The 16,832-nt window shown below is 35.5% G+C and overlaps 1 protein-coding gene across 1 annotated transcript; it reads right to left on the bottom strand.

The window, feature by feature from the left end:
- Positions 1-301: 301 nt before the first annotated feature.
- Positions 302-1,021, bottom strand: LOC141602105 (uncharacterized). The gene has a single exon (XM_074422419.1). It carries the CDS (start codon positions 1,019-1,021, stop codon positions 302-304), a length of 720 nt encoding a protein of 239 aa, XP_074278520.1.
- Between the last annotated feature and the right edge of the window lie 15,811 nt (positions 1,022-16,832).

The following is a 16,832-nucleotide window of genomic DNA, read 5'->3' as shown; positions in this document are numbered from 1 at the left end:
GATTCACCACCTCCAAAGCATAAACTTTCTCAGCCTGATTCAACTCAACATTAAGGGGGTCCTTACTAAGACCTTCTTGACAATGAGCCAAGGCAATCTCAGCAAGGTGTGTGAGGTTTTCAATATCCCCAAACTGCTCCCTGTTCAATTTCCTGAAACCTCCCTTTAAAGCTTTCAATTTCCAAGCCACTTTATACATAGGAGAACCAAAAACCTGTTGGTTCCACCCATTTCTCACAACCTCCTTATAGTCAGGTGCAGAGGCCCACATGTTATAATATTTGAAAGAATACCCAGTCCTCTACCTCTCCATTTCAAGCCTAATGATGGCAGGGCAATGATCAAAGACACCTTCAGGCAAGAAATGAGAATAACTATCAGGGAAGTCCGCAAGCCACTCATCATTGATGAGGACTCTATCCAGTCTGCTGCAAACTTTGTACCCTACTTCATGCTTATTGGTCCAGGTGTAGAAAGTACCCTTTGCACCCAAATCATACAAATGACAGTCCTGAGTAACCTGTAGGAGAAGTCTCATCTCAACATTAGTGACAGGAGCCCCCCTAACTCGTTCATTTGAAGCCAAAATAGCATTAAAATCTCCTCCCACCATCCAAGGCCCAGTGAGTCTTGCAGAATAGGAACGAAGACTAGCCCATAATGGCTCCCTTTCAGCAAGCTTGTTCAATCCATACACAACAGTAAACCAAAATCGATTCCTTCTGGCTTTATCAAAGACTTCAGAGTGAATACACTGAACTTGGATGTCAAGCACAGTAACATCATACAAAATAGGATCCCAAAGTACCCAAATTCTACCTCCACGATGCAGGCTAGAATTAGTACAAATTGACCAAGTATCACAAAGGACATTCCTTACATTATTCCCATTATTTGCTTTTATTTTTGTTTCAAACAAACCACACAAACCTACATTATTCCTACCTAACAAGCGTTTTATTTCTTGTTGCTTATTAGGCTTATTCATACCCCTTACATTCCAGAGACCAATACTACCCATATTGAGCATTACCCTAGACTCAAAATTTGACACGCCTAAAATGTCGCACTAAAAGACGGCCAAATTAACAATTTATATACCACTAAACACACTAATTAGCACTAATTATAAACTAGTAAAATAGCAAGCAAGGGATCGAACCCAAGAGAAGATGGGTTTTGCAATAGTGTAATTAAAGAACAATTAGAACAATTGTGACAACAATAACAACAAACATATAAAAAAGGGGGGTTTTGGGTTGAGTTTTAATTGTGACAAAAGCAAGGAAATTCAAACAAGAGTGCAAAGCAAGTAATCAATCAAGAGTTTTAAGATGGAAATTAATCAATTTGAGAAAGACTTAACCCGGCCCAAAGTTTGGCACTTTAGTTGACAAAACCCCTCAATCAATCCTTTTAATCAATATTATTGTCCTATTAGTGAGATTAAATCTCCAAATTCCCTTAATTAGTAGTCAATCACAAGGAAATCACACTTAATAATTGACCCAACTTACCAACTCCTCTAGTGGAAATCACACACATAGATTCATTAACAAGAAGATAAAGCAATAAAAATCTAATAGGTGGAATTACTCACAATGAAATCACAATTAATGAGCAATTACAACTTAATCTCTTTAATGTTAATTAAACCAAGAAGAAATCACCTTCATTAGTCTAATAACAAGTTGTTGCAACATGGGATTACAAGGAAATCACACTTAATAAACCCAACAACAAATAAATTAAGGAACTTGGAAAGATTATGTAACAAGGAAATCACACTTAATCACAATAATCTAACAAGGATTCCAAAATTAAGCAATTAAACACAAGAGATTAAGAACAATAATAATAATTAAGGAAAGATTAGGGATTCTTACAACCAAAGATTAAGCCTTTGAGTCGGATTAAGAAAGGGAGATTAGTTCTCCATAATTAGATCTAACCCAATTCAAAAGATGAAATAATTCCCAAAATTACAACTTGATTAATTCAAAGAGCAAAAGATGATTAACCTACTTGCAAACATTGTATTTATAGTCTACCGTAACCTAATACTTATGGGCTTAACAAAAGAGAAGCCCGTAATACAAAACGGCAACAAACGCCATCAAACCCAGAATTTTCGCACCGTGCGAGTTCTGGTGTCTGGAAACTCGCACGGTGCGAGTTTGCTGCTGGAGTGCGTTTTTCTTTCGTTTTTCCTTTGATCCTTTGGAAGGCTTTCTTGTGGCATTTCTTCAAGCTTGTTTTTGGCTCTTCCTAGGACACTTCTCTCGATCTTTTGGCTTCTTAATCTTCACTTGAAACTACGCTAAATGGTGAAGCATACGGAATTGGCTAAATAACGTCAAAAACGTCAAAAACCGTCACCAAGTGCTACCAAATAAGCTCAAAAAGGTGCCAAAATGCAGTAGAAATAGGAGCTCATCAAACACCCCACACTTAGCCCTTTGCTCGTCCCGAGCAAACTAAAATAAACCTAATCACCACCTAGGCCAAGAAGTATGGGCACTTCTAATTCCCCTCTCTTCACCTCACTTCTTCCTTCTTATGTCATCCCTCGACTAAGCTCATGGTCACTTTCCTTCATAGCTTCAACAAGTGGGTAAGTGACCCAAAATCCACCAATTCGAACCTCTCTTCTCTCACTCCCCCTCCTTATGTCATCCCTCTTCTAAGATGAGCCTAAGTCCACCAATTCGACCATTCATCCTTTCCAAACTCAACACTTCCTCCTTATTACTCCCCCTTATCACTCCACTTGGTTCACACAAGGTTAACATGGTCATCAAAGCCTCTCCTAACCTACCAATTAGGCAACCTCAAATACCTCCATTCTTCAACAATTCACAACAACTCAACAACTCAACAACTCAAACACAACTCTCCTACAATGCATAATACAAGTAAACACAATCCCACACAACAAGTATGCCAAGCACTAGTAACAAAGTAAGCTTCCAAATCCCCCTCCTAGTCTTGGCATATCACTATCCTACCTTTCCGGCCTTCTAGAGCTCCACCACTTATGTCACCAACTCCAAATGGAAATAGTCAAGTATGTGACATGATTTCAAGGCTTCAGAGAGGTCACATGATTTTTTCAATTTTTTTCCTAATTCTCTCATTTTGCCTAAACCGCCCTTTCGGGTTTTCGGTTTAGCTCTTTTCCTCACCTCTACTCTCGTGGCTCGCACTCTTTTCTTCATTTTGCCCGGAGCGCCCTTTCGGGTTTTCACTCCGGCCTCGGCCACTTTCCCATTTTTGCCTAGGATGCCCTTTTGGGTTTTCATCCTAGCCGGGTTTTTCTTTTCTTTTCTTTCTTTTTCTTTTTTTTTTGGAAATGAAATACAATGCATGGAATTGAATATATTACAATATATATACATGATACCAACTCATGCCCACCCCACACTTAAATCTTCACTTTGTCCCCAAAGTGTGAGGTGAACACCCTAAACTCACTCAAGAGTGTGAGCTTGAGGCACCTCCAAAGTCCGGAGGTCCTCCTCTTCTTCTTGCTTCTCTTCTTCTTCTCATCCTAGCCCTTTCGGCTCTTGTTTCCTCAACCCTAGCCTCATCATACCCTTGATATTGGGTGGGGAATTGTTGCATGAATTGAGCATTCATCGCGGCCACCATGTCAAAAGTTGCGTTTGAAGTATAACGCATCTCTTCCAAGTCCTCTTGATAATGGTGGTAGCGGTTTTCGGTGATTCCCCACCGAGCATTCTCCGTTAATTGCATTTGGGAGAGGGTAGACTCAATGTTGGAGACACGGTTGGTCACGCCTAAAATGTCGAAATTTAACAAGACGAGATTTTAAATAATTTTATAAAACAAGAGGTTGAAGTTATAAACATTAAAATTTGAGAAAAAATAAATAAATATACATTTAAATTTAAATACTAAAACTGAAAAATTTATATAACAAGACGAATTTTAAATAACCGACATTTGAAAAAATAAAAAACAAGACGATATTTAAAATGTCAAAATATGCATTTTAATAACTTTAATATGTCTAAGATTAATACTAACAAATAGAAAAAAAAAATTCCAAACAACTAATATACCACAAAACCGAAAAAAAAAACGAAAAAAAAAGACATATTCTGGAAAAAAAAAAAAACGTTAACTGAAAGTGAAACGAGATCGGGTGGTGAGACGGTGGCGGTGGGTGGGTGGTGTTGGGTGAGGTAGTGGTGTATAAGGAAAAAAGATTTTGATTTAATTGGATTTTTTATTTTTTTGGGTTTTTTGATTTATTTGGATTTTTTGGGTTTTTATTTATTTGGATTTTTTGGGTTTTTTTATTTTTTGGGTTTTTGGGGTTTTTTATTTATTTGGATTTTTTGGGTTTTTTTATTTTTTGGGGCTTTAGAGAGGAGGTGGGTGAAATGTGTGAGATGAGAGAGAAATGAGTGAGTGGAAACAAATATATAGCAAATTAGTGTTTAATTAGGTGGATTAGTGAAGTGTGTTTATTAGACTTTTAACCACCTTTTGGTGAGTTCATCTCATCCCTCCATCTCCCTCCATCCAATGGCTCATAATAGAACTTATGGACTCAATACATATACATGGACTTACATGATCTCTTCTCTCTCTCTCTCTCTCTCTCTCTCTCTCTCTATATATATATATATATATATATATATATATATATATAGGCAAGTTCTAATGAGTCCATCAAAAATGGTGAGTCCACTAAGTCCTAATCCTAACCATTGATCTCTAAAATTGATGGTTGAGATTTTAAAAATTTAAGATGAAAACTTTAATGTTTTAAAAATGAAACTTTAATGTATGAGTGTAACTTTATTCTTTTAAAATTATAACTTTAATATTTAAGGTCATTTTATATATAAAAGTTAAAATTTATGTTACCATTTTTTATTTTAAATTTATACAAATGATTTTTGAGTGTAATTTTATTGTTTTATGAATGAAACTTTAATGCTAAAAATTTAAACTTTAATTTTTTTAAACAATTTTTAATATAAAAAATTAAAATTATTTAATTTTACTTGATTTATAAAAATAACTTTAATGTTTTACTTAGTGAAACTTTAATACTAAAAATTAAAACTTTAATTTTTTTTGCCAATTTTTTATATAGAAATTTAAATTTTTTTAATTTTACTGATTTACAAATGTAACTTTAATGTTTTACTTGTTTGAAACTTTAATGCTAAAAATTGAAACTTTAATTTATTTAGTCAATTTTTTATATAAAAATTTGAATTTATTTAATTTTACAGATTTATAAATGTAACTTTAATGTTTTACGAGTAAAACTTTAATGCTAAAAAATTGAAACTTCAATATTTTTAAACAATTTCTAATTTTAAATTCTTTAAAAATATTCTAATTTTATGAATAAAACTTTAATGTTTTAAACTCGCAACTTTAGTCATAGTTTTTGAAACTTTATTTGTTTTTAAGATTATAACTTTATAATAATTTGAATTTATGAAATTTAAGTCCTCAACAAATATAATAGTCCCATATCAGCGTAACTTTTAGTCCATAGGAGCGCAACTTTAGTCCATATAAATGTAACTTTAGTCCATATAAATGTAACTTTAACACATGCTGCTGAAACTTTATTTTAATAACCACCCACAACCACAACCACCACCCACAACTACTCCAACCACACGACCCATGAACATGAGACCACAACAACCGCCTCTGACCACCAGCCATGACGTCCCCATGCACCCCATGCACCAACCGCCATCACGCACCACACATATGAAAAAAAAAATTTGAGAAGGCCACGATAACACCACGACCAACCCCGCAAATGACCCCCACCACCACCACCAACCACTATAGATCTGAAAAAGCAAAAAAAAAAAAAAGGGAAAGAGGCGGCAGCAACAACCGCCACCAACACTTCTACATGACCTACCAGAGCACCACGACAACCACCACCATAATCTGAAAAAGAAAAAAAAAGGAGAAAAGGGAGAGGCGGCAGCCACGACCGCCACCAACACCCCCACATGACCCATCAAAACCGCCACCAACACCCCCACCACAACTGTAATCTGAAAAACACGAAAAAAAAAAGCGAACGGAGAAGCGAAAGAGGCGGCAGCAACAACCGCCACCAACACCCCCACATGACCCACCACACTCCACAAACACGAATCATTTTATCAAATCTGGGAAAAAAAAAAAAGAAGGAGAAAGGAGGACGGCAGGGAAGAGTTGTGGTGGTCTCGGATGGTTGCCGAGGGACGCAGATGACTGGCGGCGAAGAGAAATGGTGGCGGCGGTTGGGGAGGATATGCGGTGGTGGAGGGGTGGGAGGAGGAAGAGGAGAGAAGAGGAGAGGTATTTAGAGAGAGAAGTGGGAGGGAGGCAACTGAAATGAATGAATGAATGAATTAGGGTTTTTTTGGTTTTATATGTATTTTTTTTCCAGAATTAATCTTAGCCATTGATTTTGTTATAATCTAATGGTTAAGATTAGGACTCATGGACTCACCTAAGGGAGATGGACTCATTTGAACCTAATTCTATATATATATATATATATATATATATATATATATATATATATATATATATATATATATATATAGAGAGAGAGAGAGAGAGAGAGAGAGAGAGAAGAGATCTAGTGAGTCCACCTTTTTACATTGAGTCCATAAGTCCTCTTTAGGACCCTTGAAAAGATGGGATGAATGGCTGAGATTGAAGGGAAAAAGTGGGGGATTAAGGCTAAAATGAGGGATTAATGCTAATTTAAGACCCACTCTCTCTCTACCTCACTAATCCACATAATTAAAAATTAATTCACTATATATCAATTATTTTCACATCCACTTCTCTCTCATCTCACAAATTTCATTACTCTCTTCTCTCTAAAAACCCAAATAACTCAAAATCCAAAAAAATAAAAAATCCTCCCAAATAATTCAAAACCCAAATAATTCAAAACCCAAATAATTCAAAACTCAATTATTTCCCCGCCATTTCCACTAGGGGTGAGCAAAACCGGATATCCGATCCGGATTTCAAAACCGGATCGGGTATCAGAAATTTAAAATTATCTTTTTTCGTGATCCAGATCCGATCCGAATAATTCGGATATCCGAAAATATGGAATCCGAAAATTCGGAAATCCAGATTTCGGAAACCGGTTTCGATCCGGATTCAAAAGTATAGAAAAATTTCCACCAAGTCTGGTATCCCTGTATCAGTGATATTGGGCATAACTTGATGCCGTCTGCATAAAATGAAGAAAGAAAGAAAAAGAAAATTAGACGACTTACAAAATAAATTAGCTCGAAACTTATAGACAACATACGATAAAATGTATGCATATAACTTGATAAAAAAATAATGACCCGAATCAAACCCAATCTAATGTGTCCATCTCGATTCTGAGATGACCTAACATGAACTTGACTCATTTGAAAGGATAATTTTTGACGTGCTGAAATGGGTATTACACCTGACTCATTGTAAATTTGTTACCCAGTCCAAAATAATAGATTTGTGTAATCCATGCACGACATGTATGAATGAATCATAGAGATGATCATTAATTCATATCATCGACCACTATTCCTTATCTGGGATTGATTTCAATTATTAAATACAATTGAGATTGATTACTGTTTCCGTCTGATATTGAAGACGATACTGAATAGAAAATCAAATATCTAATCATGATGATTATTTATCAAAACCGTCTGATTTCAATTAAGTAATTAATAGAATAGGGTACATAAATTTCAGATTAAACACAATCGAAAAACAAGAGAAATGAATTACCTTAGTGATGAACTTATGATTGATGATGAGCGATTGTCGATTTGAGATGAGCGATTGATGATGAGACATTGAGATCTGAAAGAGAGTAGGAGAGGATAGAGATGGTAGATGGAGGCGTTACTTTGATTTTTAAGGTTTGTACTTTGTAGAAATGTGATTGACTGAGTGTATGAGTGTGGTTGTTTTTACTCTTTTCAATTTTCATTTTTTACGTTTTTCCTTTTTTTTTTTTTTTTTTTTAAAAAAAAAAACGGATCGGATCCGGATATCCGGTTTTAAGAAAATCACAATCCACATCCGATCCATTTTATTTGGAAAAAACCGGATCGGATATCCACTTTAAACGGTATCCATATATTCGGAATTTTTTTTTCGGATTTCGGATCGGATTCGGAAAAAAAACCGGATCGGATACTTTTTGCTCAGCCCTAATTTCCACTACCCAACCACCACGGCCACCACTCAACCACCACAACACCACCAGCCACACCCCACGTCTTCTCCAACACCGCCGTCAACAAGAACCACCAGATCCGCCTGCCGCCATCCGCTGCTCACCTGCCACCACCCGACAACCCTTCTCACCACCACAAACCACCCAAAAACACCACACGCGACCCAACCCACCACCACGTACCTACTCCCCAAAAAAAACTCTCATCTCACGCACCTCCGGCCACCCTCACACACCTCCGACGTCCACCACGCAGATCTGAGCCACAAACTCCAACCGCCACCCTCACGCACCTCCGACACTACCCCACCTCCTCCAGATCTTTCCTCTCGGCACCTCACCACCATCCGACCTCCCTCAACTTGCCGCACCTCTCCTGTCCGTCACCACCACCACAGCCCATGACCCACCACACGACCTCAACACGGTCCCTGAAACAACGCACGTCACAAACACCTCCATCCTTTCTCTTTTTTTTTGTTTTTCAGATCTGCCAAAACTCATCAATTTATTGTCGTTTACTTTTGAGCTACTTGTGTGAGAGGTTGCCAATGGTTTGAAACAAATAAGAAAATGTGTCCCAAAGAGTGTACTTTTTTTGGTGTTGTTCATTTTATTGTCGTTTACTTTTTTGCTTTTTTTTTTTTAATAAAAAAAAGTGGTGTTTTAATGATAAAAAAAGGTGGTGGGTGTTTGTTTTTATAATTTTTCAAATCGATCGTCTTATAAAAATCGTCTTGTTATATATTTTTTTCAGATCTGGTTTTGTTGGGTTTCTTTTTCATTTTTCAGATCTCGTCTTTCTTTAAATTTACACTCATATTTATTAGATTTACACTCGTATTTATTTACATTTACACTCGTATTTCTTTACATTTACACTCGTATTTCTTTACATTTACACTCGTTTTTCTTTACATTTACACTCCTATTTCTTTACATTTACACTCGTATTTCTTTACATTTACACTCGTATACATTTACACTCCTATTTCTTTACAGTTACACTCCTATTTGTTTACATTTACACTCGTATTTCTTTACATTTACACTTTTTTTTTCCAGATCTGCTATAGATCTTTTTTTGTGAGTATGAGTTGGTGGTGACTGGTGAAGGACGGTGGTGGTGTTTGTCGGTGGTTGGACTACAATTACACTTTTAAAGGACAAAAGTTGCACTCTTAAAGGACCAAAGTTACACTTAAAAGGACCCAAAAATCAAATTTACACTCTTAAAATATTACATTTACACTCGTAAAACATCAAATTTACACTCGCAAAATGTTAAAATTATAAAATTCAAAATTTCCGTCACAAAAAATCAAATTTACACTCTTAAAGTGTTACATTTACACTCGTAAAACATCAAATTTACACTTCTAAAATGTTGAAATTATATAAATTCAAAATTTCCGTCACAAAAAATCAAATTTACACTTTTAAAATGTTACATTTACACTCGTAAAACATCAAATTTACACTTCTAAAATGTTAAAACTATATAAATTCAAAATTTCCGTCACAAAAAATCAAATTTACACTCTTAAAATGTTACATTTACACTCGTAAAACATCAAATTTACACTTGTAAAATGTTAAAACTATATAAATTCAAAATTTCCGTCACAAAAAATCAAATTTACACTCTTAAAATGTTACATTTACACTCGTAAAACATCAAATTTACACTTGTAAAATGTTAAAATTATATAAATTCAAAATTTCCGTCACAAAAAATCAAACTTACACCCTTAAAATGTTACATTTACACTCGTAAAACATCAAATTTACACTTGTAAAATGTTAAAATAATATAAATTCAAAATTTCCGTCACAAAAAATTAAATTTACACTCTTAAAATGTTACATTTACACTCGTAAAACATCAAATTTACACTTGTAAAATGTTAAAATTATATAAATTCAAAATTTCCGTCACAAAAAATCAAATTTACACTCTCAAAATGTTACATTTACACTCGTAAAATGTTAGATTTACACTTGTAAAACTCATAAAACATTACATTTACACTCCTGAAATCTGAAACACAAAACTGATTAATTAGGGGCTAGAGAGAGAAAGAAAAATTAATTAGTGTATAGAAATTTGATTAGTGAAATAATTTTTTTGTTAATTTCAATCTTAACCATACATTTCAATCCAACCATCCACATTTTTTTCCTTTTCTTTTTAATAGTCCTTAATCAATCCCTTCTCCATCCATCTTAACCATCCATTTTCTCATCCAATGGCCCTTAGAGGGACTTAGGGACTCAATGAGTCAATGGCATATGGTGGACTCATAAGAACTCTCTCTCTCTCTCTCTCTCTCTCTCTCTCTCTCTCTCTCTCTCTCTCTCTCTCTCTCTCTCTCTCTATATATATATATATATATATATATATATATATATATATATAGAATTAGGATCACATGAGTCCACCCTATCTTTTTGAGTCCGTGAGTCCATGATACAATATCACACTTTATATTAAACAATATCACAGCTTAAATTCAAAAAAAAAAAAACGAAAAAAAAAAATTGAAAAAAAAAAATTCCAAAAAAAAAGTCGTGATATTGTTTTGTAATACAATATCACACGTTACACTAAACAATATCACAGCTTACATAAAAAAAAATAAAAAAAAAAAAATCAAAAAAAAAAAAATTTGAAACAAAAAATCGTGATATTGTTTTGTAATACAATATCACACGTTATACTAAACAATATCACATCTTACATTAAAAAAAAAAAAAAAAAAAAAAAAAAAAAAAAAAAAAAAACTTTTTCGAAAAAAAACGTGATATTGTTTTGTAATACAATATCACACGTTATACTAAACAATATCACAGCTTAAAAAAAAAAAAAAAAAAAAAAAAAAAAAAAAAAAAAAAAAAAAACTTTTTCGAAAAAAAAAAATTGAAAAAAAAAATTTTCCGAAAAAAAAAATTTGAAAAAAAAAATTTCGAAAAAAATTTGATAAAAAAATTCGTGATATTGTTTTGTATAGTGCGTGATATTGTTTTATGGACTCATGGACTCAAATATATAGGTGGACTCACCGGATCTTGCCTCTCTCTCTATATATATATATATATATATATATATAGAGTAAGGATCAAGTGAGTCCACCCTTTATCATTGAGTTCATAAGTCCCATTTAGAGCCCTTAAAAAGATGGGATGGAGGGTTGAGATTGAAAGGGAAAAAGGGAGGATTAATGCTAAAATTAGGGGTTCAATCCTAATTAATCACTTTCCCTCACTACTATCCCTAATCAAGCCCTAATTCCACTATAAAACCCTTCTTTTTCCACTCACTTCTCTCTCATCTCACAATTATCCTCCTCCTCATCTCTCTAAAAATAAAAAAAAAACTCAATTCCTCTCAAAAATCCAACAAAATTCTAAAACTAAATAAATCAAAAAAAAAAAAAAAAATTCCCTCCCCCCCCCCTCCTCTTGCTCTTCCTCACCTACCCGACCCCATGACACCTCCACCTCCACCTCCACCTCCACCAACCGCACCACCACCGACCCACCACCCTCCTCTCATCCTCACCACCACCGACCCACCACCCTCACCACTCCAAATCTGAGCCACACTCCAACGCCCGCCACCACCCACACCGACAACCACCCCACATCCCCCACAAAAACCTCCTTCACTCACCCCGACTCCCACAACGCCGCATATCCCCCTTCACCCACTTCCGTCTCACACCAACCACCACCATCGTCTTTCATCCTCTTTCAACGCACCACTGCCACCATCCAGGCCCACCATCCAACCTCGCCCGCTCCTCCTTCTCCGTCCACCACCTTACCACCCTCGCCCACAACCACCATCAACGCCGCTACAATCCACCACGCATCACAACTAAGTCCTCACCCGACTCCTCCCTCCACCACAACCTCAAATACCCAGATCTGCTTTTATGAGTGTAAAAACTCCTACGAGCCGACAACAGGACCACCACCGCTGGCCACAACCCACCTCACACTAACCTCCCTCTCGCAACCCGCACCAGATCTGACCACAACCCGCAGCCTCCTCTCTTCTTCTTCAGTTTTCTTTTTTTCAGATTTAGGTGGTTGCGGATCCACCACCACCGCACAACCCGCACCACCACAACCTCAAATACCCAGATCTGCTTTTAAGATTGTTGTTGTTGCTGTTGATGATGATGGAGTTTCATCATTTTATTGTTTTTTTTTATTAATGGTGTATAACTGTATTAGTGGATGTTTACTTTTTTTTATTAATGGTGTTTTGCGACTTGTCGTTTACTTTCTTCTTCTTTAATGTTGTTGCTTTCATTTTATTGTCGTTTACTTTTTTTTTTGTTTTTTTTTTTGTTTTTTTTTTTGAAAATGTGATGTTTTAATGATAAAGATAGGTGGTGTTTTGTTTTATAATTTATCAAATCGATCGTCTTATAAAAATCGTCTTGTTTTTTTCAGATCTAGATTTGTTGGTTTTTTTTTTCATTTTTCAGATCTCGTCTTTCTTTAAATTTATACTCATATTTATTAGATTTACGCTCATATTTATTTAAATTTACACTCGTATTTCTTTACATTTACACTCGTATTTCTTTACATTTACACTCGTAGATTATTGAAAAATAATCATATTGTCATGTTTTTTATTATTAGATCTAATAAATATATTTATTTTCAGATTTACACTCGTATTCTACACATTTTTGTCAGATTTACACTCTTAATTCTTTAAATTTACACTTGTATTTCCTCACATTTACACTCGTTTTTATTTAAATTTACACTTGTATCTCCTCACATTTACACTCGTATTTATCTTAAATTTACACTTGTATCTCCTCACATTTACACTCGATTTTCTTTAAATTTACACTCATATTTCTTAACATTTACAGTCGTATTTCTTAACATTTACAGTCGTATTTCCTTACATTTACACTTGTATTTCTTTACCAAAGTTGTACTACATGGTGGTTGATATGAATTGACTAAAAAATAAAATTTTTGTGGATATTTACACTCATAATTCTTTAAATTTACACTTGTATTTCCTCACATTTACACTCATTTTATTTAAATTTACACTCTTATTTCTTTACATTTACACTCGTATTTCTTTACATTTACACTCGTTAAAATTATATAAATTTGCACTCATATTTTTTGTAGATATGAGTTGGTGGGGAAGGACGACGATGGTGACGTTTTTTGGTAGTCGGACTAAAGTTTTACTCGTAAAGGACAAAGTTACACTTATAAAGGACTAAAGTTACACTCGTAAAGGACTAAAGTTTTACTCGTAAAATATCATATTTACACTTGTAAAATGTTAAAATTATATAAATTCAAAATTTCCGTCACAAAAAATCAAATTTACACTCTTAAAATGTTACATTTACACTCGTAAAACATCACATTTACACTTGTAAAATGTTAAAGTTATATAAATTCAAAATTTCCGTCACAAAAAATAAATTTTACACTCTAAAAATGTTACATTTACACTCGTAAAACTTCACATTTACACTTGTAAAATGTTAAAATTATATAAATCCAAAATTTCCGTCACAAAAAAATTAAATTTACACTCTTAAAATGTTACATTTACACTCGTAAAACTTCACATTCACACTTGTAAAATGTTAAAATTATGTAAATTCAAAATTTCCGTCACAAAAAATCAAATTTACACTCTAAAAATGTTACATTTACACTCGTAAAACATCACATTTACACTTGTAAAATGTTAAAATTATATAAATTCAAAATTTCCGTCACAAAAAATAAATTTTACACTCTTAAAATGTTACATTTACACTCGTAAAACATCACATTTACACTTGTAAAATGTTAAAATTATATTTCCGTCACATTTACACTTGTAAAACTCATACAACATTACATTTACACTTCTGAAATCTAAAACTCAAAACTGATTAATTAGGGGCTACAGAGAGAAAGAAAAATTAATTAGTGTGTAGAAATTTGATTAGTGGTAATTTTTTTTGGTAATTTTCAATCTCAACCATCCATCTCAATCCAACCATCCACATTTTTTTCCTTTTCTTTTTAATGGCCTTTAATCAAATTTATCTCAACCTTCCATTTAGTCCATCCAATGGCCCTTAGAGGGACTTATGGACTCAATGGTCCATGTTGGACTCATTAGATCTTATCTCTCTCTCTCTCTCTCTCTCTCTCTCTCTATATATATATATATATATATATATATATATATATAGAGAGAGAGAGAGAGAGAGAGAGAGAGAGAGAGAGAAGGGTTCTAGTAAGGTCACTACATCTAATAAGTCCCTAAGTCCTTATAAGGACCTTAGGATGGAAGGGATGGAGGGATGAGATTACATCTCATTCAAGGGTCACAAATGAACCTCCCTAATCTCCCTCCCTAATTCTGTACAACTCCACCTAATTTTGTACAACTCTTCCACCATTATAATCTCCCAACTCACTTCCTCATTCACTCATCCTCTCTCATTTCTCACATTCACTCTTTCTCTCTCATTTTCTTCCCACCCTCTCTAAAAAAAAAAAAAACCAAGCTCATACAAAAAAAAAACCAAACTAAAACAAAACCAAAAAAATAACCAAAAAAACCACTCCACCTCCATCACCCTCACCAGCCGACACCACCACCCTCCCTCCCTTCTTCCCGGCCCACCACCACCCGACCTCCCGCCCTTCTTCCCAGCCCACCATCCGACCTCCCTTCTCGCACCACCCCCACCATCCCACCATCTGACCTCCCTTCCCACCTCCCTCCCTCCATCAACCAACAACAACAACGCCAACAACCAGCAACAACAACACCACCACCGACATCAACACCGTCACCCATGCCGCCACCCACCACCAAAAACCACCACGACCTCCTTCTGCCGCCTCCCTCTTTTTCCTTCTCTCGGATCTGCAAGCCCCCAGCCCACCACCATTTCCGACCTCACAACCTCCTGCCACCGACCTCACAACCTCCCCTGCTCCTTTCCCCTGCTCTCCCTTTTTCGTCTCCCTCTGTCTCCCTCCGCCTCTCCTCATCACTTCCTTTTTTTTTTGTTTTTTTCTCTATTTGTTGTGTTTTCAATCAGTGGGTTTTTGTGAATTTTTATTTTATTGTTTTTGTTTTGTTTATTGTTTTGTTTATTATTGTTATTTGGTATTTGGTTTTATTGTTTTTATTTGGTTTTTTGTTATTGTTATTGTTATTTGGTTTTTTTATTATTGTTATTTGGTTTTTGTCATTGTTATTTGGTTTTTTATTGTAGATCTAGTTTTGGTTAGTTTTACGGTTTTTCTTCTTTTTAATTTTCAGATCTATATAGGAAATTAATTTTTTTTTTGAAGTTTCATATTTTGGGCTAAAGTTATACAATAATCAAAATAGAGTTATACTGTTAATGTCTAAAGTTATACATTGTATAAATTTAAGTTACACAAAATTTGGACTAAAGTTATACATCTTCTCTATTGAAGTTATACACTGCGTGCATTAAAGTTATACACACTATTAACATCTAAAGTTATACATTGTATAAATTGAAGTTATACAACTATACAAGTTTGTTTTGTTGGTGATGGGGCATATTCTGCACCCGCTGACCGAGTCAACATATTGAGCAAGGTCAAAGCCAAAAGACAGCAAGTCAACGTATTAGACAGCCTAACCGACGCAGCCTGTCGGCCTGTCACTTGGGTCTCGGCTAGGCAACCAACCAGCCGGGAGACATATCCGCGTACTCATATCCAAGACCCCTCGGCATGGAGTCAACCAGGCATGCCGGCCTGCCATGGGTCACCCGGCCGAGGGTAGAACAGTCTTTTCCACCTGCTCTGCCACTTGGTCACTTGGCCACTACGTGACAAAAGGTGAAAGTCTATAAATACTCCACTTCTCTCATTGAGAAAAGGATCTGAAATATAACCTAAACATCTCATAATCTGGTATAAACTCCCTTATCTCTCTACAATATACTTTGCCAAGTAACACACAACTTAATCCCTTTAAGTTTAATGACTTGAGCGTCGGAGTGAGTACGCTCGGTACCAAGCCGAGCCCTCAGTTTGTTCATTGTTTCAGGAGAGGCCGAAAGGAAGAGTCAAGCAAAGACGTCATTCACCAAGCTTACGTGGTAACAAATCCTGCTCCGGAATCACACCCGGAACAATTGGCGTCGTATGTGGGGAAAGCATACTAAAAGCTAGTCACCTACCTTATAAAAAAAAACCATTCAAAGAGCTAAGAAGATGTCAAAACAGCCAGAGTTTGTGAGTGTAGAAACTGAACTCTACAAGGATGACACAGTCCCTAATTCTGGGATCGGGCAGTCCCCCAACGGCCGGTTCACTGAACCGAGGTACGGGATGCCGAAAGAGCTAGAAACGCCGCTGCCCACCGACCAAGTCACTGTCATGGGACATGTGGTCGATGCAGCCAAACTGAAGCTATTCCTGGACCTGATGGGTAGTACGCCGATCACCCCCGTCACGACGACGGTGACGGCAGCGCACCCACAGGTGAACAGGGCCCACAAAGTGACTCCGAACAACCTGA

This window comes from Silene latifolia, chromosome 9 (genome assembly GCF_048544455.1).
Source record: "Silene latifolia isolate original U9 population chromosome 9, ASM4854445v1, whole genome shotgun sequence".
NCBI lineage: Eukaryota > Viridiplantae > Streptophyta > Magnoliopsida > Caryophyllales > Caryophyllaceae > Silene > Silene latifolia.
This window is presented reverse-complemented; position numbering and strand designations above follow the sequence as displayed.

Coding starts and splice junctions, on each gene's coding strand:
- LOC141602105 (XM_074422419.1), bottom strand. CDS start 1,021: ATGGGTAGTATTGGTCTCTGGAATGTAAGGGGTATGAATAAGCCTAAT.